General features: G+C 47.5%; 1 protein-coding gene across 1 annotated transcript in view; it reads right to left on the bottom strand.

The window, feature by feature from the left end:
- Positions 1-1,482: 1,482 nt before the first annotated feature.
- The window catches only part of LOC131403572 (complement C3-like), a 34,312-nt gene continuing 7,914 nt past the window's right edge, over positions 1,483-27,880 (bottom strand). The window contains exons 16-41 of the mRNA XM_058537988.1: positions 27,796-27,867; positions 27,432-27,632; positions 25,229-25,337; positions 24,620-24,705; positions 21,972-22,114; positions 21,669-21,881; positions 18,569-18,635; positions 18,385-18,471; positions 17,406-17,609; positions 16,646-16,721; positions 16,188-16,347; positions 15,448-15,546; positions 12,528-12,684; positions 10,464-10,627; positions 9,032-9,190; positions 8,824-8,883; positions 8,636-8,726; positions 8,467-8,518; positions 6,323-6,410; positions 6,114-6,203; positions 4,371-4,476; positions 4,062-4,151; positions 3,779-3,862; positions 1,989-2,072; positions 1,760-1,895; positions 1,483-1,675 (exon numbers count right to left, since the gene is read on the bottom strand). Of these exons, the coding sequence (XP_058393971.1) occupies positions 1,534-1,675; positions 1,760-1,895; positions 1,989-2,072; positions 3,779-3,862; positions 4,062-4,151; positions 4,371-4,476; positions 6,114-6,203; positions 6,323-6,410; positions 8,467-8,518; positions 8,636-8,726; positions 8,824-8,883; positions 9,032-9,190; positions 10,464-10,627; positions 12,528-12,684; positions 15,448-15,546; positions 16,188-16,347; positions 16,646-16,721; positions 17,406-17,609; positions 18,385-18,471; positions 18,569-18,635; positions 21,669-21,881; positions 21,972-22,114; positions 24,620-24,705; positions 25,229-25,337; positions 27,432-27,632; positions 27,796-27,867 (3,020 nt within the window). The 3' untranslated portion in view covers positions 1,483-1,533. The remainder of the gene's footprint in view (positions 1,676-1,759; positions 1,896-1,988; positions 2,073-3,778; positions 3,863-4,061; positions 4,152-4,370; positions 4,477-6,113; positions 6,204-6,322; positions 6,411-8,466; positions 8,519-8,635; positions 8,727-8,823; positions 8,884-9,031; positions 9,191-10,463; positions 10,628-12,527; positions 12,685-15,447; positions 15,547-16,187; positions 16,348-16,645; positions 16,722-17,405; positions 17,610-18,384; positions 18,472-18,568; positions 18,636-21,668; positions 21,882-21,971; positions 22,115-24,619; positions 24,706-25,228; positions 25,338-27,431; positions 27,633-27,795; positions 27,868-27,880) is intronic.

Below are 27,880 nucleotides of genomic sequence, written 5' to 3'. Positions count from 1 at the left end.
CCATTGCTTGGCATCATGTTCTCCATTCTTTTTTGGAAATCTTTACTGTCTGAAATCAACTCCATGCTGTCTTTAGAACATAAGATTCATAAGTCCGTGCTGTTCACAGCCTAGAACCATAGGTGCTCAAATAAAACAACACTGAATGTGTGAAAGAAATGAAGAAAATGAGTCCCAGGGCAGAAGAAAGGAGTAATCAAGAAAAGAAATGAGATGATGGACATAGAGGAGGGCAGGGAGCCTGGCAGATGTCACCTGGGACACCTGTGAGAGATGAGTCTAGTTGAGTCTCCCCTAGTCAGAGGTCTCTGGCAATCAGGGGCTGGAGGGAGTGGGGTTGGGCTGTGACTCTATTTCCCCCATATTCCTGGATTTGGGGGGTGGGAGTTTCCAGGACCTGGGAGTCTTAGGGGAAGGGGGCTGTGCAGGAGTGACTTCTAGGCTCAGGGGGTTTTCACAAGATGACCTGATCCAGAGCTAGGAGCCTGGATCTCACCCTCAACAGTCCTCAAGGGACTAGACATGGAGGCAGAAGATGCACATGGGGCCCCAGTACCCCTTGGCAGCCGGTGGCTCCCCTTGCCTGTGGCTGCCACCACTCCCCATGCAGTTCTGGTGATGCTGTGACCGCAACAGCCCCCGCGCTCCCTCTTCAACTACTGACTCATGCCTTCCCCTCGCTTGCTCACTTGGGCCTCCAGCAGGAAATATCATCTTGCCTGCCTCTTACCGCCCCCTCCCGAGCACAGATGCCCCACAGGATCCTACAGAAGCATTGAGTCTCACAGGTCAATGTAGGAAGTGGTGACCAGGAGGGTGGGGCGAGCCTAGAGGAGGGTGAATGGAATGCAGGTGAGATAGGAAATGGAGTGAGAGCTGTAGATAAGGGAGGAAGATGAGAACAGGTGAAGAAGCGGGTAAAGATGCAGGTGAGGATCCAGATGAGGATGCAGACAAAATACAAGTGAGGATGCAGATGGAAAGACAGGTGAGAACACAGGTAAAAATGTTGGTAAAGATACAGCTAAGTTTACAGTTAAAGATGTAGGTTGGGGGCCAGGTGAGGATGCAAAAAAATGCAAGAGGATACAGTCTAGGGTGCAGGTGAGAGAGCAGGTAAAGCTTCAGATGAGAATATTGGTAAGAATTCACATGAGGATGCAGTAAGGAGGCAGGTAGGCAAGTAGGTGAGAACTCAGGTGAAGGGGCAGTGAGCTGCTGGTGAGGACGCAGATGAGAATTCAGGGAAGGATGGAGCTGAGGCACAGGTGAGATGCAGGGGAAGCTGCAGGTGCACTTCAGGCTAGGTGCAGTGAGGCAGGCACATGCTCTTTGGGTGAGGAAGCCAGCAAACTTGCAGGTGAATGACAGGAGAGACTGAAGTGGGCCTCAAGCGCAGTTCAGGTAGGATGGAGCTGAGCTGCAGGTGAGTGTGATCCCCAGCTGCCTCTTTCCCTCTCTCAAAGACCCCCAGACTTTGGGAGAGGTGTGAAAAATAACTGAAGCTTTATTGGGGGGACGATGATGGGGGGCTCAGTTGGGGCAGCCAAAGACGACCAAGTTCTCGGTGAAGTTGGCCAGGTCCTGGCACTGTTTCTGGTTCTCCTCATCTTGGCATTCGTCGGCCTCAGGCCACAGCTCCACCCAGGTGTCCTTCCCGATGATGTAGCTGATGCTGGGGGAAGGGACGGCAGGTCAGGAGGGGGCAGGGGGAGGGCAGGAGGGGGCTACCACATGCATGCACAGGGCCGGCACTCACTTGGGTTTCTCTCCCCACAGGTCAGAGGAGATGCCCCATATGAGGTAGCGTTTCTTCTCCTCCAGCTTCAGGGCTTCTCTGCACTTGATGTGGCTGATGAACCTGCGCTGCTGTCCAACCTGCACCTCATCAGAGCCTGGAGGGGACGGAGAGGGAAACTGAGCTGGTGGGAAGGAGGAAAATCGGGGAGGGGGAGGCAGAAAGACAGAAGACAGAGCACAGGACTGACCTGATTTGATGATCTGCTCAATGACCATTATGTAATCATCAAAGTCATCCGACAGCTCCTTCTTGAGAAGCTTGGTCTTGTACACTGTGGGGGGAAGGAGGACAGTGTGGGTCCGGGGCAGGGCTGACCCCTGGGGCACCCTCACCTGCAAGCATACCTGGGCATATGGCTCCCCCCAGGTAGATACATGCAGGATCACAGCCAGTCATGCTACAGTCCCTCCAGTAACACATACAGCCATATACAGTCATACAACCACCTCTTACACAGTCATACTCATAGCCGTGCACACAATTACAGCTGCCCACAGTAGTCATGTACACAAGGACAGGTACTCGTATCCACTGTCACCTGCAACCACCATGTCCTACACAGCCACACACAGTCACATGCAATCACAGTCACTCACAGGAACCATCTGACACACAGTCACACTCACAGCCATGCACATAATTACAGCCACCAACATGTACAGCCATATACCTAAGAGCTACTCATATCCAGTCATCAACAGCCAGTGTCATACAGCCATGGCTATGCACAATTATAGTCTCAGTCACACACACAACCATGCACTCAATTATAGCCACTCACAACTACAGTCATGTACACAAAAGCTACTCCTATCTACTGTCACCCACAATCACCATCTCATATAATGATGACTGTGTACAACTACAGTCTCACACATAGCCACCCATAACTACAGTCATATGCATTACTACACTACTCCTACCCACAATCTCACACAACTGTGGCTATGTACACGTACAACCTCACAGTCACACACATAGCCATGAACAGAATTAGAGCCACCCACAACTGCAGTCATAAACACAATGACAGCTAATCCTATCCACTGTCACCCACAATTGCTGTCTCATATAACCATGACTACGCACAAGTACAGTCTCACACACAACCATGCACACAACTACAGCCACTCACAAGTACACTCATATACACAACAGCAGCTACTCATATCCACTGTCACCCACAACCACTGTCTCATACAACCATAGCAATACACATCTACAGTGTGAAAATCACACACACACCCAATCATGGCTATACATAACTCTAACCTCAAAGTCACACAACAACCACACGTGCAATTACAGTTAATACAATGACAGTCATATATGCAATGACAGCTAATCATATCCACTGTAACCCACAACCACCATCTCAACCATGGCTATGCACAACTACAGTTTCACATTCACACACACAACCATGCACACAGGTACAGCTGCCAACAACTATAGCCATATGCATTACTACAGTGACTCCTATCAACAATCTCACACAACCATGGCTATGCACACTGCAACTTTACAGTCACGCACACCAACACAATCGCCATGAACACAATTACAGCTGCCCATAACTACAGTCATATACACAACAGCTACTCACATCCACTGTCACCTGCAACCACCATCTCACACAATCATGGATAACCACAACTACAACCTCACAGCCACACACACAACCAGGCACACAACCACCTCCACTCATAACCACCTTCTCACACACTCGCACATACTCAGTCCTCTCATAACCATGGTTCCCCATGCAATCACGGCCCCTCACAACACATTCATACACACACACCAGTTGCAACAACCACAGCATGCACAGCCACACACAGCCATGGCCACTCACAGCCAGTCACACACAGAACCGCGACCACACCTGCCATCACACAGTCTGACACACAAGCACAGCCATGGACACTGTTGCTCACACACCATCACACACGCATGTGTCCTGCACCTTGCACTCACCATAGTCCACTCCTGGCTCACAGGCCTTGTCCAGCCGGTCGTCCAGGGTGACCTTCTCATCCTCCTGGTGCATGAAGCAGCTCTCTGCAGAGCGGGGGAGTGGGGGACGTAGTCTGAGTCCCACTTCTTGTCCAGGGCCCACCACCCATGGATGTGGCCAGCCCCAGGGCCATCCCTCTTAGTGTCCACTGGGTGTGGGCTTTCAGGGCCCCTTGGGTCACCCCAATGGAGGTGGGGGATCTGGTGGGCATGGTTCACCCCTTCCTGGCTCCTGTGCACTCACCCTCAGCACAACGGCACATGTCCTTTTGGCAGAGCTTGCTCAGCATTCCGTCCTCCTTCTCTGGGTGGTAGAACTGGGAGCAAGTCTCATCTGTGGGCAGAGGTGGTGGGGAGGGGTCAGAGAGCTAGGACCCCAGAGACCACAGCTGGGGGGCTCAGATTCCCAAGTCAAGTCCCTCAAACCTGGAGATGCCAGGTCCCCAACCCTGGGACCCACAGACCCCCAACTCATATATCCCTGGGACCCCCAGGCCCCCAACTCACCGATCTCTGGGACCCCTGGACCCCGGGACCTACGTTGGCTGCTCACCCAGGTTGTAATACGAGTACACCTTGACCACCCCAGGCTGGATAAGCCCCACATTAAAGTACTGGTGAACTCTGAAGGACAGACAGTCCTCCTGGCTGTGGGAGATCTGGGGGGAAGGAGGAGGTTGGTCAGTGGGGACAACATGGGAGGGAGTCCAAATAGGGTACATATGGGGGTTGGAGCAGTGGGCGACAAACTGAGGGATCAAGGAGGGAAATGGGTGGGGAGGGTGGTGGCAGGAATCTTTGCCAAAAAATTAATGAGCAGTTAACAAATCCATTTGCTTTTTCTCCAAGGCTTATGGCTAGATTACTCTGCTCAACCTCCTATTCACTTTGGTGTGGCCAGGCAACTGAGTTCTGGCCAATGGATTGCTATCTATGCCCATAAAATCATCCCGTGGATAACAATACTGCATTGTATATTTGAAAGTTGCTAAGAGAGTAGATCTTAAAAGTTCCCACCACACACACACACACACACACACACACACACACACATTATAACTATGCGAGATGATGGATGTGTTAACTAACCTTATTGTCATGATCATTTCCCAATATAGACATATATCAAATCATTATTTGTACACCTTAAACTTACACAATGTGAAATGTCAGTTATATCTCAATAAAGCTGGAAAAAACATAAAGAGAAAGGAAGAAAGAAAGGAAGGAAGAAAGAAAGAAAGAAAGGAAAGAAAGAAGAAAGAAACATATATGTATGTGTATGTGATAGACATGTATATTTGGAGGAAGATGCTATCAATTAGTGAATTTGGGTAAAGGGTATATGAAACTTCTTTATACTGCCCTGCAATTTCTCTGTAAGGTTGAAATTATATAAAAATTAAAAAGAACAAAAATTAAAATACAAAAAAATTAATAAAAATTCCTATCATGCACAATTATCTTTTCTTGTGGAAATAATGGATCCAGCAGAGGACTCCAAGGTCCTAGGGATTGTAGAGCCACAAGACGTAGAAGGTACACGGATCCCTGAGTAACTGCAGGGAGCAGAAGTCCGCTTTCTTACCTCTCATACCAATTGGACTTTACTTGAGTGAGAAATACAAGTCTCTTGTGTTGAGACACCCATACTCTTAGGGTTTTTATTATAGTAGCTAGTGTTATTATGCTGACTAATACAGGCACTAGGGGTATTAGGAGTTAGCAGGGGGGATATGAGGATAGGAGAAGGGGAACAAATAAGCAGAAGAGAGGAAGAAGGCCAAATCATGTCAGAGATGAAGAGCACCAGAGAAAGCCAGATGGAAAGAAAATAAGAGAAGAGAGAAAAACTAGGGCTGGGGAGCAAGAGGAGCTTCTTCTCTCCAGTAAGCGCTTTTTTTTCCTTTCTCTCTCCTTTTTTTTTAATGAAAGTGGCTCTTTTTCAGTGGTTGGTTAAGACTGTGATGAGAATAAGTTGGATGAAGGAAGTGCTAAATGAGGTTAGAACATCAGTGGTCAGAAGGTGAGAAGCTCATAGAAGGTGTGTTAACCTGGGTCGACCACCTCATTGACCTGGGTTGACCACGTCGTTGACCTGGGTTGACCATTTTGTTGACCTGGGTTGACCACTTCGTTGACTAGGTAGACCACCTTGTTTTATATGCTCCTTCCTCTACCACCCAGCAGCACTGATCCTGTCCTCTAGCTTGGGGCTGGCCTGACCCACAGATAAAGGCCAATGGAGAAGGGAAGGCTAGCCAGGTAGGGGTCAAGATCCCAATGGAAGCCTTACCTTGTCCAGGTAGATGATGAGGGTGTTCCTGTTGGAGAAGGCCTTGTTCAACTCATACTTAGAGATATATCTGTCCACACCAGTGCTCAGCTAGGGAAGGATGGGGCTTGTGAAAAATCCCTCCTGGATCCCCCTCCCTCCCTCTAGCCTCTTCCAGACCCCAGGCTCCTTTCCACTGATCCCAGCTCCCGAGCCCAAGACCTTCATACCAGTTTGAGGTCACAAGTGTCAGGAGCGAAGCCAGTCATCATGGATATATCCAGGATCGACATAGTGGCATCCTCGTTTCCCAGGTACCTAGACGGGGCAGGGAGAGAGGGGTTGAGTCCCAGAGTGGGCTCAGCCCCAGGGGTTAGTGCCTGGACAAGGAGGTCTGATGGGGGCTGAAGCTTCTGGTTTCCACTTAGAATCATAGAGGGATGTTAGACTTAGGAAACACTCCCCCAAGGAGAACAAAGGAAAGGTAGCATAACGGTTAAGGTGACTAATTGCTCAGGCCCTGGAACCCAATTGTATGGGTTCAAATTCCAGCTCTGTGTAACATTTGATGAGTTACTTGACTTCTCCATGCCTCAGATCTTCTAGAAAATGAGGACAAGAATATAGTCAGGTCTCATTTTGCATAATTCCTTTGTGTGGAAATTAATTAAAGAAATCTTAATTAATTCAGGAGGCCTGTAGGCGGAACTCTCACATCCTAACACATATTGTCAATTACACCAAACAGGAAGAGACACCCTCTTGACTCTTCGACAGGAAATAAAATTACTTTACTACTGAAGGAAGATTTCTCTCCCCACCTGGTAATAGCCCATCCAATGAGAAAAGCCACAGCTTAGCCAATGAGAAGCCATTGCTGCCCTGAACTGTTACTTTCTTGCAATGGACTTTCATCTAGAACAGCCCCTCCCTACTCCCCCTCTCTATAAACACAGCTCCCCTTCTTTGTTTGTTAGATTTGCCTATGGTTTGCCATAGCATGCATATCCCAAATTGCAATTATTTTGGCTTTTCCTGAATAAACTTATTTTGAGATAAAATAACAGGCAATTTTGTTTTTTAAGTCGACAGTTACCATCATCTAGTTCAATAACACCAGTCCCCCAGCAACACGGTTCAAATTTCAGTACCACTGAAATTTGTATATTAATATTAATATATACATATAGTAATAATATATACAAATTAATATGCAGATATTAATCATGTGTAATTGCAGAAAGTACCAATCTTGTTGCTAGTTCTCAGTCCACCGAATCACTGCATAATAACAGATGTACATCACAATCAATGACCAATCACATTACTTCATTTCAAATCTGTAGGTGACGGGTCACTGAGCATCCATTATTCAGTTCACAAATAGACAGCAAAGTGAGTAGTTGTGTTGTTTCCTTATCTCCCAGTGATAAACCCACGTGACACTTTACAAAATTGGATAATTGAAGAGGGAATTGGCCAACAGAGATGGGAGTACAGCTCGCAGAAGAAATGAAGAGCGATAATACTTGAAGTAAAATCCGAATAGAACGTAAATGGAGTTACAGAAGAAATATCAGATGGAGGGAATGTTGACCCTGCTGCCATTCGAGAGACTAGATATGCGGCCAGAGGAACTTAGTGAAGGACATCTTATATACGTCACTATGTGAGATTATATTCTGTCACTTTGACATAAATGAGGAAAGTGATTGTGACAAAAAGACGAAGATGTCCCAGAGGAAGGGAAGCCAGTGAGAACCTTCACAGTAAAGGAACCCTCAGAGATATATCATGACATTAAAAGCTCAAAGGATAAAACGTTGGACGTTGACCCAAACTTAGAAGGGAAGCTGACAATTCACTATGGCGTAGAAAAGATGGTTGCTCCATATCATAAGTTATACAAAGAGAAGAAAAAAGGCATTGTCCAAACCTCAGTGCTTTGGCTAAGTGTCTTACAAAGGAAAAAAATAAAACTAGATTTAATCTCAATGTTCTAACGTTTGAAATTACAGTGTACTCAACAAATTCTCGTCTTACTATGCTTCTTATTTCTCTATACCTTTACAACTGTCAGTATGAGAGTTTTTGATGTGTGATAAAAAATTGTAAAGGTCATAGAACAATGGTAATCTCTCCCATTGATTATTGATTGCTTTGCACAGTCTCAGCTTACGTGGTCATTGCTAGTCTCACAATGCCATGCAAAGTGAGGACTGCCCATGCTATCTACCTCCTGGCAGGTACTTAGGACAGTACCAGATGCACAACACAATCCCGGAAAGTATTAGTTACCAGGGGTATTATTAGTAAGAGGTCTTGCTAGAGACAGAGGGATGGCCAAGATGAACCCCAGTGACCCATCTCTTACCTGGCACAGATGTTAAGGACCATGGTGGTCTTGGCATCCTGCGGCCTCTTGACTAGAAATACAGAAGACAGAAGGATGAGGGGGGTCCCCGGGACCCGATTCAGGAGTGGGGCAGACATTAGAATGGGGGTGGGAGAAAGGTGACAGACAGGATCTTTACTCCTTTTACCTGTTTTAGGGGCTGGTCGGATCTTAACCTTGAGGTCGAACTTCTTGCAGGTGACCTTGCCTTTGACCTTTGCATAGTACACTGTCACTACCTGGCAAGACAGGAGGGAAGACGACGTGTCAGTCCACTTGACTTGGAAAGGAGAAAGCCCATCTGGGGCCAAGCAGGTGTGGGTTCCTCTTTCTTACCGACAAGGTGCCTTGTCCTTTCCCTTTAGCTGTTAATGTGAATTTCTCATTTTCCTTGGTCTGCAGGGAGTAGGGAGAGAGAAGAGAGGGTGATGGGAGCCAAGCCTTCCCCTGGCTGTGATGGTCATCTGCCCTCCCTCCCACCTCCCGGTGAACCCTGGCTGGTGTGGAGGATTACAGCAAGGAAGGTTTGGACAGGCGGCTGTACCTCCTCTGACCGCAGGAGGCTAGCGGATTCCCAGTGGATGCGGTGCTTGACCACGGCACTGCGGCTGGGCAGGTTGATGGAAACATCCAGGTTCAGGTCCTTGTGGTCAGGGACATCCCTCTGGTATTGGGCCAAAGCTTGGAACACCATGAAGGTGGCCTAGAGCCCATGAGAACAAGAGTGAGCTGGGAGGCTGAGAAAGTGGTTAGACCCCACTGGGGAATGGGGAGGCTCAGATCAGAGCTGTGGCACTGAGACTGTGGCCTAGAACTCAGCAGAGAGGGTGAGGATAAGACGGGGGCTGTTGGATACTGGAGACATGTTCTAGAACTCTCTGAGTGAGAGGATCAGACCAGGGCTTGGGGACACTGAAAATATGTCTAGAATCCACCAGAAAGTGTATGTGTAAGACTGAAGGTCTAGCAACACTAAGAATGTGGTCTAGACCCCTCAGGGGAAAGAGACTAAGACAAGGGTTTGGAGGCACTGAGAACGTGTCTAGAACTCACTCATGAAAAACGAATAAATTTGGAGCCTGGGGACTCTCAACATATGATCTAGAATCCAAAAGTGAACCGAGAATGTGACTGAGAGCCTATCACAAGGGAAGGGGTCAAACTAGAGCCTGTGGTTGCTGAAGCTTGAGGTTCCTGAAACCATGGTCTGGAACCCACCAGGGAGACACAGAAGGTTTAATGCCCCGGAATAACTGAGAAACAGGTCTGAGCCCACAGTAATACAAAGCAACACTGGGAGCCTGATGGAACTGAGAACCTCATCTAGAACCCACCAGGAGGACAGAGAGGCTCGGATAATGCCCTGAATAACCGAGAACCCAGTCTAGGTCCCACCAGTGAGACAGGATAAGATGGGAAGCCTTGTGGAAATGAGAACCTAGTCTAGAAGCTACCAAGGTGAGACAGAGGCTTGGGGAATACCCTGAATAATTGAGAACCTAGTCTAGAACCCTCCAGTGAGACAGCATAATATGGGGAGCCTGGTGGAAATGAGAACTGGGTCTAGGACCCACCAAGGTGAGACAGAGGCTCAGAGAATGCCCTGAATAACTGAGAACCTAGTCTAGATTCCACCAGTGAGACAGGATAAGATGAGGAGCCTGGTGGAACTGAGAACCTGGTCTAGAACCCTCCAAGGAGAGACAGAGGCTCACACCTGAACCTGGGCTCTGAGAACATTATCTAGACACCTGGAGGAAAAGAGAGGCTCAGAACCCAGCTTGGGACATCCAGAATGTATTCCAGAATCCATAGAGGGATGCACAACTAAAAAAACTGATTTCTCAACTCCATTCCCATCACCCTGGCTCATGAGATGGAACTGCCTCTCTAGGTCTCAGCGTCTTCTCCAGGAGGCCAGTAGGAGGCCAGAGGAGGTAGGTTTGCAGGTGTCTGGAGGAAGTGGGGTCACTTGCCTGGGTGGAGCCATAGGAGGCTCCGTAGTATCTCTGCTCATTGAGCCAGCGCACGACGGGAGGCACAAAGTCAAAGTCTTTGAGCTTCAGCAGGGCCAAGAGGGCATAGGATGTGGCCTCCACATTGTAGAGCTTCTGGCCAGGCTCCTCCCAGCGGTTCTTGTCTGCAGGGAAGACCCCCACCCCCATGCTCACTGCGTTGTCCTGGAGATGCTCAGAGAAACAATCATGCTAGACTTCTTGGTGTTCAGGTGTCCTGGCTGACATTCAAGGCCTTCAATCTGCTGGCTCCTGCCTCACTCACCTCCCTCATCAATCTTCACTTCTCCATTTGAATGCCGAACTTCAGCCCCACTGATCTATGGGAGATTCCCTAAACTTTCCACGCTCATTCTTACCTTTGGGCCATTGCATATTCTGTTCTCTCTACTTGGAGCACCTTTTCTCCATTTTTGTCGTTAGTGCTATCGAGTCGATTCCGACTCCTAGTGACCCTGTGGACAGCAGAGAGGAATCCTGCCTGGTTTTCTGCACCATCCTCTCATCTTCTGGTGCTCTATCAGACAATGCTCTGCTGCTATTCTTAGGGTTTTCACGGCCAATTTTTCAGAATTGGGTGGTCAGATCCTTCTTCCTAGTCTTAGTCTGGAAGCTCTGCTGAAAACTGTCCACCATGGGTGACCTTGCTGGTATTTGAAATACCGGGCATATAGCTTTCAGCATCACACCAACATGCAGCTGCCAAGTATGACAACCGACAGATGGGTGGTATCTTTTCCTGCTCAGGAACAAACCTGGGCAGTGGCGGTGAGAGTGACAAATTTTAACCAGTAGACCACCAGGACTGGCTTTTCTCCATCTACTCCTGGTTAATTGTTACCCAACTTGCACAATTCAACTTCAATGGCACCCCAAGACTGAGTGAGGCCCTTCCTTCTGTTTCTCAAAGCATCCTTTGCTTCTCCCATCCCAGCACTATGATGCTCTATAGCAATCTATTAACTCACTTCTTTCCTTAACTGGAGTGTGAGTCCATGGTGGCAGATGTGTGCTGTATTCTCCATGATGCCCCAAGTGCCTAGGAAAGTACCTATGGTAGAGGCTGTCACTAAGAATCATTTCCTCCTCTTCCTGGGCACACAGTTGGACTACATCTCCCAGAAGCCTTTGCAGGGATGTATGGCTGCATGACCGAGCTCTGGTCAATGGAATGTGCAGGGCAGTGATGGAGCCACATCCATGCCTGGTCCACCTCTCTTGCATAGCCCTTCTGACTCTTTCCCCTTCTGCCTGGATGAAAGGGATTCTGAGGCCCCAGGGTGGCAGAGCCATGAAAAGATAGAAGCCTGGATACCTGCATGACCGTACGGAGGAGAGCGGTCTACCAACTTGGAACACCCATACTGTGCTGTTACACAGCAAGAGACAAACTTCTGTTGCGTTAAACCTCTTCAGTATACATTCAGATATGTTACAACATGAACATAAACCTGATACAGTATCAACACTGGAACCAATGTTTAAGTGTTCAGTATGTCACAGGCACTGTGTTAAATTCGCTATGGCATTATCTTATCTAATCCTACTACCCTTAAGATAATGATAATGTTATTAACAATACTAAAGGCAATAATAACATCAGTGATAGACCTTTTTCTGTGTGCTAGAGCCTCCTACTTGCATTACTTGTTTAATCTTTACAACCACCCTATGATGTAAATATCAGTTTAAGATGAGGTCCAGAGAGGTTGAGTGACTTGTGCAAGGTCACAAAGTGAGAATGCGGAAGAGTGGGATTTGAACTTGGGTCTGTCTGATGTTAGAACCCATGTCCTGGCTCATGTGTCACAGCAAGTGCTCAACACACACTTGCTGAATGAATGATGTAACAGATCTTCTTGTTTGACTTACAATGAGGACTTTTCACACCCTACAGCCACCCATCCCAGCTTGGCTTAGCACTATCCATCCCAGCTCAGCTTGTAACCACATATCCCACCTCGAGATCGTCACCCTCAAACCCCAGCTGTGCATTCCTCTTTACCCCACCAGGCTGCCCCTCACCTTTGGCTGTGCTCAGAAATTTGTTGAGGAGAGGGCCTTCCAGCTTGCCTAACTGGGCCAGGGCGTAGCCAGCAATGGCCACAGTATATGGTCTCTGCAAGTTGTTGTAGTGGGCTTCAATGAAGTCTCCTGCCTTAATGATGCTGGGCTCCAGGCTCTGTGAGAAAGAAGATGGGGTACTCTGGTCAGAAGAGCATTGCTGCCACAGACAGCTGGTAAGGATAACACAAGCACCACTTCCTAGGCACCAGGACGGTTTCTGTCCTTGGGACCTGTCTTGGATCTGCCTATTTTTTGAGGGTTTCCCAGATGTTTTAAGAACTGTGTGCTGCCTTGTTGCTGGGTACCTACTATGTGCCTGGGGTAGTCTATATACCCAGTAGTGTGCTGGTAGATGTTTAACAACCAGCTCTCCAGTGGTGGAGGGGATGGTTATAGATTGCCAATTACTGTGGTGTAAATACTCCTACCAGGGCCAATTTCAAGCTATCAAAGTGACTTCCCTGAACATGGAGTGGGGAAGAGATGCCCTAAATAGGGACTCGTGAGCTAGTATGAGCAGGTTCAGCGCGCCACTGGGAACACCTCTTATCCAATCACCATCATCATCATCATCACCAGCACTTACTATGTGCCAGTCATATATCTACTCATTAACATCATAAAATCCTATGAGGTAAGCACTATTTTCATCATCACTGCTACTGCACAGATGAGAATACTGAGACCCAGAGAGATGAGGGGCAGAGGAAGACACCATTTGTAGTGTTTTCTGATTTCCACGGTATAAATACCACCATGGCTGATTTCAACCTACCAATGCAGCGTCATGAATATAGAGTTGGGGAGAGACGGGCAGTAGCACATTATTATATAGTATTTCCGCCATACGGATACAATAGACATAAATAACCACATGAGCATAGATAATGATAAAAGATAGTAAAATAATTAGGAAGTGATGCATTTTAAGTGTTTATCATCTTTGTTTTTAATGCTTAATGATTACAGTTTAGTTTAACTGTAAGTGTAAACAATTTAATTTTTATATTTTTAATTTTTTTATTATTTTTGTGTGTGTGTGAGGAACATCAGACCTGAGCTAACATCCACGCCAATCCTCCTCTTTTTTTGCCAAGGAAGACTGGCCCTGAGCTAACATCCGGGCTGATCTTCCTCCACTTTATGTGGGAGGGCGCCACAGCATGGCGTGACAAGCAGTGTGTCGGTGCATGCCCGGGATCCAAACCCGGGCCGACAGCAGCAGAGTGCACACACCTAACTGCTACACCACGGGGCGGCCCAAACAATTTAATTTTTAATAACGATTGTGTTTAACAACCAGCTTGCAAAATTCCTGGAAATTTAACAATTGGCTTTTGCAAGTTGGTTCCAGCACACTTGATTTAAACTCCAGCAGTCTGATTCCACAGCCTATGGTATTCTCCATTATAATGTTGCTATGTTGCAGTAGAATCTAATCCTTTTGCCTGCCCAGCTGTCTCTCTTCCATCTACCCTTGACTTTTGTAGGAACTTTTTCTCCTCCCTTTCATTCACATGGCCAGAGTGGAAGCAGCCATATTTGCCCACTGAGACCTACTTCCTGGTCTCAGCTGATTGGTTCAGGGGTGATCACCTTACCCAGGCTGGGCCAATCAGCATCCGTCCCTGGGAATCTGAAAGCTCTAGCCTTGGTCTGGCTATTTCCCCAAAGAATGCAGTCACCTCCTGCCAGGCAGGATGGGTGACATGGAAAACTGAATTATTGGGCAAAAGGCAATGAAGGACACAGGAGAGAAGAACAGAATATTCTGGAAGAGTCCATGAGGCCACTTTCATCCTTGCACTTGATAAATTCTTGGGTCCTTTAATCCCCCATCTATCTTTGCATATTCTAGGTAACATGTTTGCTACATCTAGGACAACTCAGAGAGTCCTTAAAAATACAACGATTATCATATCCATTTTACAGTTGCACACACTGAGACCCAGCAGGGGGAAGGGCCTGAGAATCAGGCTTTGAAGTGAGATATGTTGGACCCAACAGCCGTAGCCGTGTCTCTTTTCTACGATAATTTCTCTCAAATCTGCGAGGTTTGAGCCAGAAAAGCCCAGGTCCCTGTTGGGCATTAAAGGTAACAGCCCCTGTATTCGCTTCCCTCTTCACTGGCCTCCTTCCCTCCATCTCTTTTCTGGGGTCCTGAGGAGGGAGAAGCAGCTGGTTGAAGGTGGGATCCTGGAGTTCCCCACTCGGGAAGCTAAAGGTCAAACTACCCCCTCTCAAACCCCAGGACAAAGCAGATGGAGCGATTACAGACTCTCAGGAGCCCATCTTTCTAAGCTTCTCTGCTTCAAAACCAAAACCAGAAGAAAAGGGGACAGTGATGAGGCAACATTTTAAATAATTTCTTGTTTAGGGTCATGGACTCGTTTGAAAATCCCCTGAAAGATCCCCTAGACTGAGGAAATAGTCTTGATGTTTTTTTAGCTCCATGTCCTGAGTTTTCTTTAGAGAAAACAGCAAAGATACAAATGTACTGATTATGTAGGAGTGATGTGGAAAGCAGGCTGAAGGGGCTTTTGTTAAAATTGGCTAAAACTCTCTGAAAACAGTAAAGCAGGCAGAAAGGACCCAACCCTTGATCTCTTTGCGTCTCAGTTTTCTCATCTGTAAACTGGGGATAATAAGAGTAGCCTGCCTCTCCGGCTGTTTGAAGGATTACAGGACTTAAACATGTGAAGCTCTTAGATGAGGGTGTTAATTACCCAATAAACGTTAGGCATTATTATGGCCACTGTAGTGGCTCTTATTTTGCACTGCTGAGGATCGGAAATTGCCAGAATGCAACACCTCACCCTCTAAGGTGGATATGCCTTGGGTAGAAGAGGGGAGGAGGGGGACAACAGGGAACACTTACATTGACCTGTCCCTCGCAAATATCTTTAGCCTCTTGCAGTGCGATGAGAACAAAGGCTGTGAGGGCCATGTCTTTCTCCTTGGTATTCTGGAAGCCACCCTACCGTGGGGAGCAAGAAGCAAGAATAGGGTCACTGGTGTATCCCCACATACCAACCAACCCCCCTGTAGGATCAGCAGGTCAAAGCAGGCATGAGTCTCTCCCCAGTTTCTCTCCAGGAGGGCCAAACTCTTTAGTGTTGATTCATTCATTCATTCATTCTGCAAATGTCGCTGGTGCTGTGAATAAGATGGTGGACCCAAACAGACACCAGTCCCAACGCTCACGGAGCTCCCCGTCTAGTAGAGGAGACAGATATGAACCAACCAGCTCATCAACAGATATATAATTACAAACTGATGTGTGCTGTGCAGGAGAAGAGGACGTGGTAGTGAGAATGGACAGTGGGAATGTGACTCCGTCGGGGAGGTCAGGAAAGGCGTTCCTGAGAGATGACAGATGGAGCCACGATCTGAAGAGTGAGTAGGAGTCAACCCTCAAAGAAGAGGGGTTAGCATGCCAGGCAGCAGGAACAGCACATGCAAAGGCCCTGTGACCGGAGAGAGAAGGCTCCTAGCAGTACAGATGCCTGCCCCCACTACAGCGTTGGACGGTGTGCGGATGAGGGAGTCCTTTTCTGTCCATCCCATGATGCTCAGGTGCCCCTCTCACCCAGCCTGCCTTGAATCCTTCCTTCTTACAGTCATTTGTTGGCTTATCACGGGTGCATCCTCCCGGAAGACTCCATCCGGATTCTGCCTCTGCAGGATCAGCCATTTGACAGCGCCGCAGAGGACCTGGGAGTCAATGGCGATGAGGTTGGAGGCCATAGAGAAGACCTTGACCACGTAGGCTGTCAGCCTGGAGGCGGGCACAGAGCGTGAGCCAATCGGCTCTGGGATCCAGAGACTGACATCCCAGGCAGCCAATGAGCAGAGAGGGGCAGGGCTGGTTTGCCTTCCCAGGGCTCACCATCCAGTATTGCATGCAGTGGGTGCTTGATGATTGCAGGTCAGTGGGTGCCTCGACTTTTCTGGTGGAGGGATCCAGTCACACAGGGCTGTGTGGGCGAGGCCCCCTGGGCGACCCCTGGCCGGGATCCAGGCACTGCTCTGGGGGATAAAGGCCCAGGATGGGCAAGCAGACTGTGGCGACTCACCAGGTGCTGGGCGGCTTGCTCTGGTAGGCTGCGTAAGCTGAGCTGGGTTGTCTGTAGGCCAGCTGCTGGGTGTACCCTGCAGGGAAGGGAGAAATGTCGGGAGAGGAGCAGGGGGTGGCTGGTGTGGTGTCACCAGGGAGAGGAGGGGTTTAGAGAGGGGACAAGGATTCTATGAGGGGCAGGACGGGTTCAGAGAGGAAAGAGGGGGCTCAGGGCAGGGGAGGGATGTCTGGGGGGTAGGGGAGCTTAAAGGGGGGACGGACTTAGATAGGGTGAGGGACCAGAGAAAGGAAGGGGAAGGAGTTCTCGGAGGAGACAGGGTTCAGAGAGGGGAGGGTTCCAAGGGTGTTCAGGGGCAAGGGGCCTCAGTGGGGGAAGGAGCTCTGAGAGGTGGCTTAGAGGGGCCCAGGGTCTCAGAGAGGAGAAAGGTTTCAGAGGGAGGGGGGAGGAGGTCTCTGAAGAGAAGGGATTCAGAGGGGAGGGGGTCTCAGAGGGGTACAGGAGTCTCAGAGAGGCGGAGGGTTTCACTGAGGAGGATGGAGCCTCAGAAACGGGAGAAGATGGCTCAGAGGAGGGCCAGGGCCAGGAGAGAGGAAGAGAGCTCCGAGACGGGGCTCAAAGAGCCCAGGGGTCTCAGAGAACGGAGGGGGAGGAGATCTCAGAGGAAGGGCGTGGCCTCGATAGGGGGCGGGGTCTCCTGGAGGACAGAGCTCAAAGAGGGGGCTGTGGGAGGGTCACCAAGAGGCGCGGGGGCGCATACCCTTATTGATGAGCTCCAAGGCCTCCCGTCGCTTCTCCAGGCCCAACTTCTCCCACTGCTTGGTGTGGTCCAGGTAATGCACTGCGATGACCGTGGGCGTCATGCCCATCATGTTCTGCTCCCCGCAGCCCGAGGGGGTCACAATGAGGTGCTTCAGCCGCTCCCCGTCGATGGCGTCCTCTGCCAACTGGGCCACTGGGGTCCCTGCGGCCGGGCGGGTGAGCAGTGCTCAGGGAATGTGACTTATTGTGGTGTGGGGTGGGATGGGGTGGTCGGCGCGGCCCCCACTGTTCTCAGGCTCCGACCAGCGAGGGCCAAGGGGTCAGAGACAGCTGGGGGGCATGTGATAGCGGGCAGAGCTGCATGACTCAGTGGCTGGAGGTGGGGAGGTCTGCCTTTGTGGGGGTGAGGGTTTGTGCTTCACAGGGGCACTCCAGTCCTGGGTCCTCTTGTGACACCAGTGGTAAATTAACTCCAGTAACAATAGTCATGACTACTAATATGTGCTTACTGCTATTTGCCAGGCTCTGTTCTAAGAGAACACCATATAGTATCTCATTTAATCCTCCCAACAACCCTTAGATATAGATACTATTATTCTCCCCCATCACAGATGAGGAAACCAAGGGTCTCTCCTCAAAACATTACATCTCACAGGTTGCAAGGTGCCTTTCCAGCTCCTTCTTGTCCCTTCTCACCCCAGTCCTCCCTCCTGGGCAATTGGTTCCAGAATTTCTGCTGTCAAACTACACAGTTTCTCATTTAAATGTCTTCATCAGTGAAAGCTATTTGCTGAACTAAATACTGCCTGGAGGATTTTATAAAACAAATCAGGGAGGAGTTGTTCTAGCTGAAGTGTAGGAGGGAGGCGCGATGGTTAAATATCCCCAGAATAGAAGGAATTGGGTTTCCTTCAGGGGGTCACAGCCCGCCTGACACCTTCCTGGGCCCCATGTGCTCAGGGCCAAGAGCATCTCACCTTGCAGGAGGATCTTGGTCTCTGACTCTGTGTCTGGGACTTGGTTGCTGAGGTCTGCAGCAGGGATTTCTTCTCGCTGCACTCCATCTGCCAGATGAATGGGAGACCCCGATGGCACCAGCCCCCTCCCACCACACCCTGCACCACCCCCCAGGTCCCACCCCCTGTCCAGTGGCTGACTCACTTTGGCCCTTGTGTTCTGGATCCAGTGTGCGAATGGCCACGGTTTTGTTGACTCTGATTCCTTCCGGCTGGATGGTGTTGGGGGCAGGAGGGGTTGGGTGAATGAAGGGACAGACAGACAGACAGCTGGTCAGCAGGGCACTGTTGTTCTGGGGATTACTGTAGCAGAGGCATGATGGCATCCACCCTGTCTTAGCTGTGTGACTGGGAGCCAGTCACTCAGCCTCTCTGTCCCTCAGCTTCCTTCCTTACAAGGAAGAGGCAACACAAACACCTACTTCACACTGTCGCCATGAGAATTAAGTTAGAAATTAACAACAAAATAACAAAACAAAAATCTTCCTATGTGCCTAGAGGCTTTCTTTGCTTGGGTTAACTCATTTGATCTTCACAATGTCAACTTAAAAGGCAAATATTTGCCAGTTATTTTACCCTCAAAATGAGTTCGTTCAGGAATAGCCAAAGGAATTGCAATTTGAGATGTGCATACTTTGACAAACCACAGACAAATCCAGCAAAGGAGGGGAGCTGCTTTTATAGAGAAAACGGGGAGTAGGGCCGGGCTGTTCTAAAGAAAGTTCATTGGAGGAAAGTAACAGTTCAAGGCAGCAACGGCTTCTCATTGGCTGAGCTGCAGTGTTTCTCATTGGCTGAGCTGGGGCTTTTCTTATTGGCTGAGCTGGGGCATTTCTCACTGGTTGAGCTGGGGCTTTTCTCATTGGCTGAGCTGGGGCTTTTCTCATTGGCTGAGCTGGGGCATTTCTCATTGGCTGGGCTGTTGCCCAGTGGAGAGAGAAATCTTCCTTCTGTAGTAAAGTAGTTTTACTTCCCTCCCAAGATGCGAGCTTCTGTCTGTTCCTGTTTGGTGTAATTGACCACGTATGATAGGGCATGAGAGCTCCCCATACAGGCCTTCCTGACTCCAATATAGTTACAGTTTCTTTTATTAATTTCCACAACAACAACCCGGTGGGGTGGGTTCTGCGCATATGACTCCCATTTTAAAGATGGGGAAACCAGTACAGAGAGGTGAAGTAACTTGCCCAAGGTCACACAGCTAGTAGAACAGAACTGGGGTTTGAACCTTATAGTCTGGCTCCAGAGTCTGTTTTTAACCCACTGCTTCTCAATGGGATGAATAGAATAAAAGAAAAGAAATTTTTAAAAATAAAATAAATTTAAAAATAAAATAAATTTTAAAAATAAGAGAAATTTAAAAAGTAAAATGGAAACAAATAGTAAGTAATAAGTAAATAATAATAAAAATAAATAAAAGAAAATAAATAAAAGAATGTGCATAAATACTTAGCACAGAGCCTAGCATATAGTAAGCACTCAATTAAAACAGGAGCCGTCTTAATTAGTATCAAAGGCCCAACTCAAGCTCTCATGTGTCTACAGATAAGCCTCCATGGTGGACAGCAGCTGTTTTTGCCTTCCCAGAACCTCTTCTCCTTTCATCTGGTAATAAGGCCCAAACTTTCCTTTGCAGACTGAGTTTCCTCCACTGGCATGCTGGTAAATATTTAACATCCAGCTTTGCAGGAAGAAAAGACGCTGATTTGTGGCACTGCCAATTTCCACGGTATAAATATCTCCGCCATGATGGATTTCAAGCTACCAGTGTGAGTGAGTGCAGAATTGGAAAGTGATGGGCACACTGGCTCTTGGGAGCTGGGCCATGCAGGCTCTAGCACACTGCTGGGCTTTCTCCCCACCAGTGCCCTGCTGAGCCAAATTGGAGCCAGAGGCAAAAGGAAAAACAGGTGCCCTTAAAAATACATTTTTAGGTATTTTTTAATGGCTAATTTTCTTCCAGAACATTAACGTAGTTGAAAAAATGAGTTTGCTTCCCTTAAAGCCAGGAAGGAAAAATTATAGTAAATTCTGGTTTGGGTATAAATCAAACATTTCGATGTAAAATTACACTGTCAGTTTTAATACATTTGGTTTTCAGTGTTTCAGTATTTTTCTCAACTACTTTAACGTTTTGGGGAAAAATTAAGCATTAAAAAATACACATAGGCGAGGCCAGCCCCATGGTTTAGCGGTTAAGTGCGTGCGCTCTGCTACTGGCGGCCCGGGTTCCGATACCGGCGCGCACCGACGCACCGCTTCTCCCGCCATGCTGAGGCGGCGTCCCACATACAGCAACTAGAAGGATGTGCAACTATGACATACAACTATCTACTGGGGCTTTGGGGAAAAAAAAGGGAGGAGGATTGGCAATAGATGTTAGCTCAGAGCTGGTCTTCCTCAGCAAAAAGAGGAGGATTAGCATGGATGTTAGCTCAGGGCTGATCTTCCTCACACACACACACAAAATACACATAGGCACATCTACGGGGGCGCTCATTTTTCCTTTTGCTTCAGGCTCCAGGATTGCTTGGTTTGATACTGTCAGATCCTGTCTCTGTTTAAAATTTTGATATTTTGTACATCACAGATATTTTTGCCATTAATTTTGATTTCCTAAAATATTGCATTGAAATATTATTGATCTTGTTCATGATCTCACATCTTGCTTTAAAATATTAATAAGAGGTGATAAAAGACTCGTTTTTATTGATGATTTTATCTCTTATTATATTTGAACGTGTTCCACACTGTGGGCAATAGTTAATTTACTTTTAATTACTTTTTAAGGGTAAAATAAGTTAATGTACCTTTTCAGGGTAAAAATCATAGGTGAAAACAGAAGTTTCCTATGTTCTTGCATGGTATATTACTGCTTTATAAAATTATTCTGGGAAATATGTTTCCTTGAGATTTTTAAAGTCAAAAGAAAACTCCTATACTGAAATGTGTTACAAAATGTCATATTTGATATTAAAATATATTTTAAGGAAAAAATATATTATTGGTCTTTATTACTGAGCTTTTGGGCACCCTTTAAAATTCTGTGCCCGAGGTGAGTGCCTCACTTGGCTCACCCTCATCCTGGCCCTGCTTCTGAACTTCTAGGACTCCTAAATTTCCCATGCTGGACAGTGGACACCCTTCAGGTCTCAGAGCCTGGGTCTCCAAACTGGGTTGACAGCACAGGGAGGACAGGAGCCTTTCCTGAAGGACAAGGGGCAGCAGGTGCCCCAAAGACTCACCACGACCTTCAGGGTCTTCTTGACACCATCGCTGATGAAGTGGTGATAGACAGCAGCCTTGACTTCCACCTCCTGTAGGCCAATCTTCAAGGGCACAATGACATAAGGCACAGCCAGCGAGGACTTGGGCGGGATCGTCACAGTCTGCTGGTGGCGCCTCTTGGCAGTGGCCAGGCTGCAGAAGGCTGGATTGTGGAGGAGTTCCACCCTCACCTGCAGGAGGCAGAGAGTATGGGTCAGGGGCGTGTGCCACATTTTCCCCCTCCATTCCCCCCACCGTACCCCCTCCATCCCAGGGCTCACCTTGAGCTCCTCCGCCTCCCGGTAGTTGTAGAGAACAGCTCGGATCTCCACTTGCTCATTGCGCACGACGGAGTAGGGTAGCCGCAGGTCGATGAAGAAGTCTTGCATCACTGTGACCTCATAGGGGTCAGCCACGCAGATCCCTGCCCGGGGAGAAACGGAACATGGAGCGTCAGTGGTGGGAGGTGGGCAGGGTCGACAAGGTCCAAGTTTGAGTCCAAGTTCCTGCCCCTCCCAGGGTCTCAGTGCTTACCCCTGACCACAGGAGCTGTCCCAAGCCTGGCCTGTCTTTGCAGAAGCCCAGAGACTAAACAATGCTAATGGTGATAAATTACAGATGGTGGTGGAGGCTGGGAGTTGCCATGATTTAGTGATTCTCATTTCTTTGTAATTTTACTCAAAGGTAGATGTGCAGGAGGGAAGAAGCCATAATTGAAGGGTCCCTATCTGCACTCTCTAGAATGGTAGCCCCAAGCCCCTTGTGGTCACTGGGCACTTGAAATGTGGCTAGCTCGAGTGGGCACTGGACTCCTTCTTTTATTTCATTTAATTAACTCAGAATTAAACTTAAAAACCACTACTCATTATGAATATACTAAAAACCACTGAATTGTTCAAAGGGTGACCTTTATGGTATGTGAGTTATATCTCAATTTTAAAAATGATGCTTGACTCAGTGATTGGAAAACTTTTAAGTATGTTTGGAACAGATTGGATATGCCAATCTATCTTTTCAACTATAAATTTTACAAATCCTAAAATACAGATCAAAGTATTTCCAAGGACAAGATAGAAATCCTAATTGACGTGCCCTGTAAGTATGAAATACATGCCAGATTTCAAAGGCTTCGTAGAAATAAAAGTAAAATATATCATTCATAATTTTGATATATTAGTAGATTATTCTTGACTATTAATGGATTTATTATTGTAACATTATTATTAGTATTGTAGTGGTTTTGCAAATTTTTACAAAATCTCAAAACAATAATATTTTGGGTCAAGTAAGTATATAAATATAAAATAATATATTTGGGTTAAGTAAAATGCGTTACTAAAATTGATTTTACCTACTTTTTTTTATGGTTCTACCAGAAAATTTAAATGACATATGTGGCTCACATAAGATTTTTATTGCACAGTGCCGATCTACATTGAGCAAAAATGATGCTAAAAACATGGTTACTTGTGACACAATAGTTATCAGATCAAATTTGAGCAAAATTTTGATGCAAGTGAAATTTGCAAAAACGCTACCACATTAAAAATATTGTCACACTAAGAAATCTATTAAGATTTAATAATTTTTTTTTGCTTATTCTTCAATGGTGAAAAAAAAAATCAGAGGCTTGAACAAAATCCTTATTTTCCAACCTATAGCCCTTTACTCATCACCCTCAGGGTGTATGCTGTAGTCACTGGTGCTATTTACCTTTCTTACCTACTATTTGTTTTCACATTTTTTAAACTCAAATTTAATGTGGTATGACTACAGTACACGAGATATCCAGCTTCTTGCGCCATAAATAGGAAGTTACCCCAAGGAAAACAAAAGAGCTTTGTTAAATATTGGCTAATTTGCATTGTCTGCAGAAAGCTAGACCCCTTCCCCCCTCTTTGTTTAAAAAAAACGAGTTAAACAAGAATTGGAGAGGAGGTGATGGCATCCTGGCACCAGACTTAGCTTTTCTTCTGGAACGAGGTAGAAGGATGGAAAGAGAACTCAAAAGCATTGACTTCTGACACCCAATTTGTGTCAATTTTAAGGCAGAGAAACAATTATTCTGTGTGATACTGTAATGGTGACTACATGTTGTGATACATTTGTCTAAACCCACAGAATGTAGCACCAAGAGTGAACCCTAAACTGTAGCCTCCAGTTAATCATAACGTATCAAGATCGGCCCATTGATTGTAACCAAGGGACCAACCACAGTAATGCAAACAGGAGTTGAAGACGGGAATTTTGGGAAAGTCAGGGGTGTATGGCAATTCTCTGTACTTGGTGCTCAATTGTTTCTGTAAACCTAAAACTGTTTAATAAACTATTAATTAAAAAAAGGAATGAGTCCGATGCATGATTTGTATTATTTAAGGAAGTGTCTCTGCATCTCCAAAAGGCATCTACCCTTTGATCTCTAAAATATGTTTGACTCCAATAATAATAACAATAATGGCTCACACTCACTGAAAAAAGTTTTTGCTGCTGCAAATTATTCTGTATGATACAGTAATGGTGGATACATGTCATTATATGTTTGTCCAAATCCATAGAATTTACGACACCAAGGGAACCCTCATGTCAAGCATGAATTTGGGGTGATAAGGACATGTCCATGTGGTTCGTCGATTGTGTGGGATGTGGAGAGTGGGGGAAGCTGTGCATGTGAGGGGGTGGGCAGGGAGTATATGGGAAATCTCCGTACTTTCCACTCAATTGCGCTGTGAAACTAAAACTGCTCTACAAATAAAATCTGTTTACAAAAAGCGCTGACTACGTCACCCACAGTCTAGACTCTGACGCCCCTCCAGTAACCAGGGGACAAGGTACAAGCCACCAGGCAACAGAGGCTTTTGGATGGGATGAGAAAATGCCCAGGAGCCCTGGGGTCCTGCCTCCTGTGGACGGGGCCACCATCTTCCCTCACCTTTCTTGTCTGACAAGCTCACAGCCAGAATCTCCCAGGTGGTGATGGAGTCTTTCAAAAACACATTCATGATCTTGGTGGAGATTCTGGATGGGGTAGAAGAGGGGGCATCAGCAGAAGGCATCTAGCAGGGTGGAGGGGGAGAGCTGGTATGGAGGGGCCCTAAAGGACCGGTTGGAGTGGGGCACACGTAGGTAGCCCAATTCTTGTTTTTTCTAGGCTAGACTGTGGGGTTCCACAGAAAAGATGGGGGATTGGAGGTGCATGCAAATTAAATGGTCTGATCTGGGTTTTTTTTTTTTTTTCCCTAAGGAAGATTCACCGTGAGCCAATATCTGTGGCCAACCTTCCTCTTTTTTTGCTTGAGGAAAATTAGTCCTGAGCTAACATCTGTGCCAATCTTCCTCTATGTTGTATGTGGGTTGCTGCCACAGCATGGTTGGTGAGTGGTGTAGGTCCATGTGCCTGGGATCCGAACCCGTGAACCTGGGCCGCCAAAGCGAATTGCGCTGAACTTAACCACTAGGCAACGGGGCCGGACCTCTGATCCGGTGTGTTGACAGGAGCTGGCCTGGAGGTGGCTTAAAACAGGGCGTGTCCTAGTTTTACCCATTTTTCTCTGGTTCTTTTAATTCCTCAATGGTCCACAGCCAACTCTCAGGGAACTGGCTTCGGGAAATGATGTCCTCTTCTGGGATTATATCTTCATCCAGGTCACCTGTGAAGGAGTGGGGGGACAATCCGGGTTTAGAACAGACCCACTTTCCCCACTGCGCCCTTAAATATTCATCTCTACAGCCCTGGAGGGGTTCCTAGCAGCGAAACACACCCATGGCCGCATGATGACTTTCGGGAGCCCAGTCACATAATATCTCTTCTATGACAGTATCACCAAAAATGCAAAACCTGAATGTGATCATGAAGAAACATAAGACAGACCCAAATTGTGGGACAATCCCAAAATATCTGGCCTGTATACTTAACACATGTCAAGAACATGAAAGTCACAGAAAGACGGAGGTACTGCTAGGGATTGGACAGATTCAGGGAGACTAGAGAGACCCCACCAGTAAATGCAACCTGGGATTCTGGACTAGACACTTTTCCTATACAGGATCGGGAAAAAAAAAAAAAACCTGGCAAAACTTGAATGGGGTCTGAGGATTTGCTGGTGGTAATGAATCAACCTTAATGTCCTAATTCTGGTGGTTGTGCTGTGGTTTTGTAGGAGATTATCTTTGCTTCTAGAAAATCCACACTAAACTATTGGTAGGTGTTGGGGCATTAAACAATTCAGGGGGAAAATGTTTTTTATCTGTATTTCCAATTTTTCTGTAATTTTGAGACTGTTTCAAGGAAAAATAAAAGGAGATGAGATGATTATTTTTACTTTGGTCTGCCAGCCTGCCGCTGTGAGTGTCCCCAATATTCCTTAGTTTTTAAGCAAAGGTATTCTCTTTTGGTACTTTTCATCTTGTAATTGATAATGTAATTTCCCTCAATTTCAAGAGCTGCTCACGTTGCCTTCACTCTTGGAACCCAATTAGATCAACACAATTTCCAGTCTCCCATGAAGATGACAGGAGGTACCCAAGAAATGTTCCAAAGGCTTATTAGAACCATCACCAAAGCAATGACCATTTTGCACATAATGGTTAAGAAGAGAAATCTGGACAGGTTACAATGACTGTGAACTTGCTAAGGTGACCCTCACGAAGGTTCTAGGCTGTCTGAAGAGCACCCTCTATACATTCAGTTTTGACAATGCCCCTCCTCGTGGAGGGTATTTCTCTGATTAAGACCAGCAAAAGATATTTAAGAAAAGGAGAGATCAGGCCACACTGGGCTCAAAGCATTTCAGCAAATGGCAGTTAGGACTCCTGTCAATTCTGTAAATGCCACTGCGTGGTGAAGACCATTCCAGTTTTGGTTAACTGAGCTTATTATAAGAAAAAAAATCTCTTGGCTTTGCATAAGATGTATTTGACCTGAGATGTAAAGTTTCAAGAATGTACCTGTTTTGTCTTATCTAGAACTGAATGAATGAATGAATGAATGAATGTTGATAGGCATCTAGGTAGACACCTCTCTTTGGAAGGCAACATAAATTCATTTTCTTTGGCAAAGGCAAGCTTAGAATCCATCTTTGTCTTCCTATTGGCAACCAGAGTGACGAACTCCATCATCTAGAACTTTCCCTCAGGTTATAGATGTCCTGGTCACTGGCAATGTCCAACTTCAGACTGACGGGGGAAGGACTAGGATGACTGTCCCAGGAAGAAAACTCCTTTGCCGTCAGGCAAGGAATCCTCCCCCGTTAGACTAGGTCCTTCTCTTTCCCTCGGACCTGGATCAACTAGCTCCTCATCTGAAGGCCTCCTCCCTCTTCAGACAGGGACCTTCTCCTCCCTCAGACAGGCCTCCTCCTCCCTCAGACAGGGACCTCCTCCTCCCTCAGAGAGGACCTACTCCCCCCTCAGACAGGGACCTCCTCCCCTCTCAGAGAGGATCTCTTCCTCAGACAGGACCTCCTCCCCCCTCAGACAGGCCTCCTCCCCCCTCAGACAGGCCACCTCCCCCCTCAGACAGGGACCTCCTCCCCCCTCAGACAGGCCTCCTCCCCGCTCAGACAGGACCTCCTCCCCCCTCAGACAGGCCACCTCCCCCCTCAGACAGGACCTCCTCCCCTCTCAGACAGGCCTCCTCCCCCTCAGACAGGCCTCATCCCCCCTCAGACAGGACCTCCTCCCCCCTCAGACACGACCTCCTTCCCCCTCAGACAGGACCTCCTCCCCGGGCCCCCGTCACTCACTCCTGGCCAGGTCCAGAGTGTCGTTGCGGCTGTGCTGGAGCCGCAGCTGGGCGATGTGGGTGCAGCAGTCCAGGAAGGCTTTCACGCACGCCTGGTCATTGAAGATGTACTGGGCCCTGCGCTCGCACGGGAACCCCATGGGGTTATCCCGCATGCCGTCCTCGCAGCATTTGCGCAGCTCCTTCTGCTTGTACTGGCCCGCTGTGGGTGCACAGACCCACGTCACAAAGCAGGAGGAACTCAGGACAGACCCGGGGAGGACTTCCCCAGGGCCCGGCCCTCCCGCCTCCCTCTTTAGCTGGGATCCCGAATAGGCAAGGTCCAGGGTTGGGGGAGGTGGGCAAGGCCAGCAGAGGGCTCCCACCTTTGTCCATCCTCTTCTCCATGAGCTGCACGGAGCGGCGGCGTCGGGTGGCTGGTTTTGGGCACTCAGGATCTGAGGGGCAGGT

The sequence above is a fragment of the Diceros bicornis genome, unplaced genomic scaffold, assembly GCF_020826845.1.
Source record: "Diceros bicornis minor isolate mBicDic1 unplaced genomic scaffold, mDicBic1.mat.cur scaffold_73_ctg1, whole genome shotgun sequence".
NCBI classification, from domain to species: domain Eukaryota; kingdom Metazoa; phylum Chordata; class Mammalia; order Perissodactyla; family Rhinocerotidae; genus Diceros; species Diceros bicornis.
The sequence above is the reverse complement of the archived record's forward strand: the minus strand, read 5'-3'. Positions and strand labels throughout refer to the sequence as shown.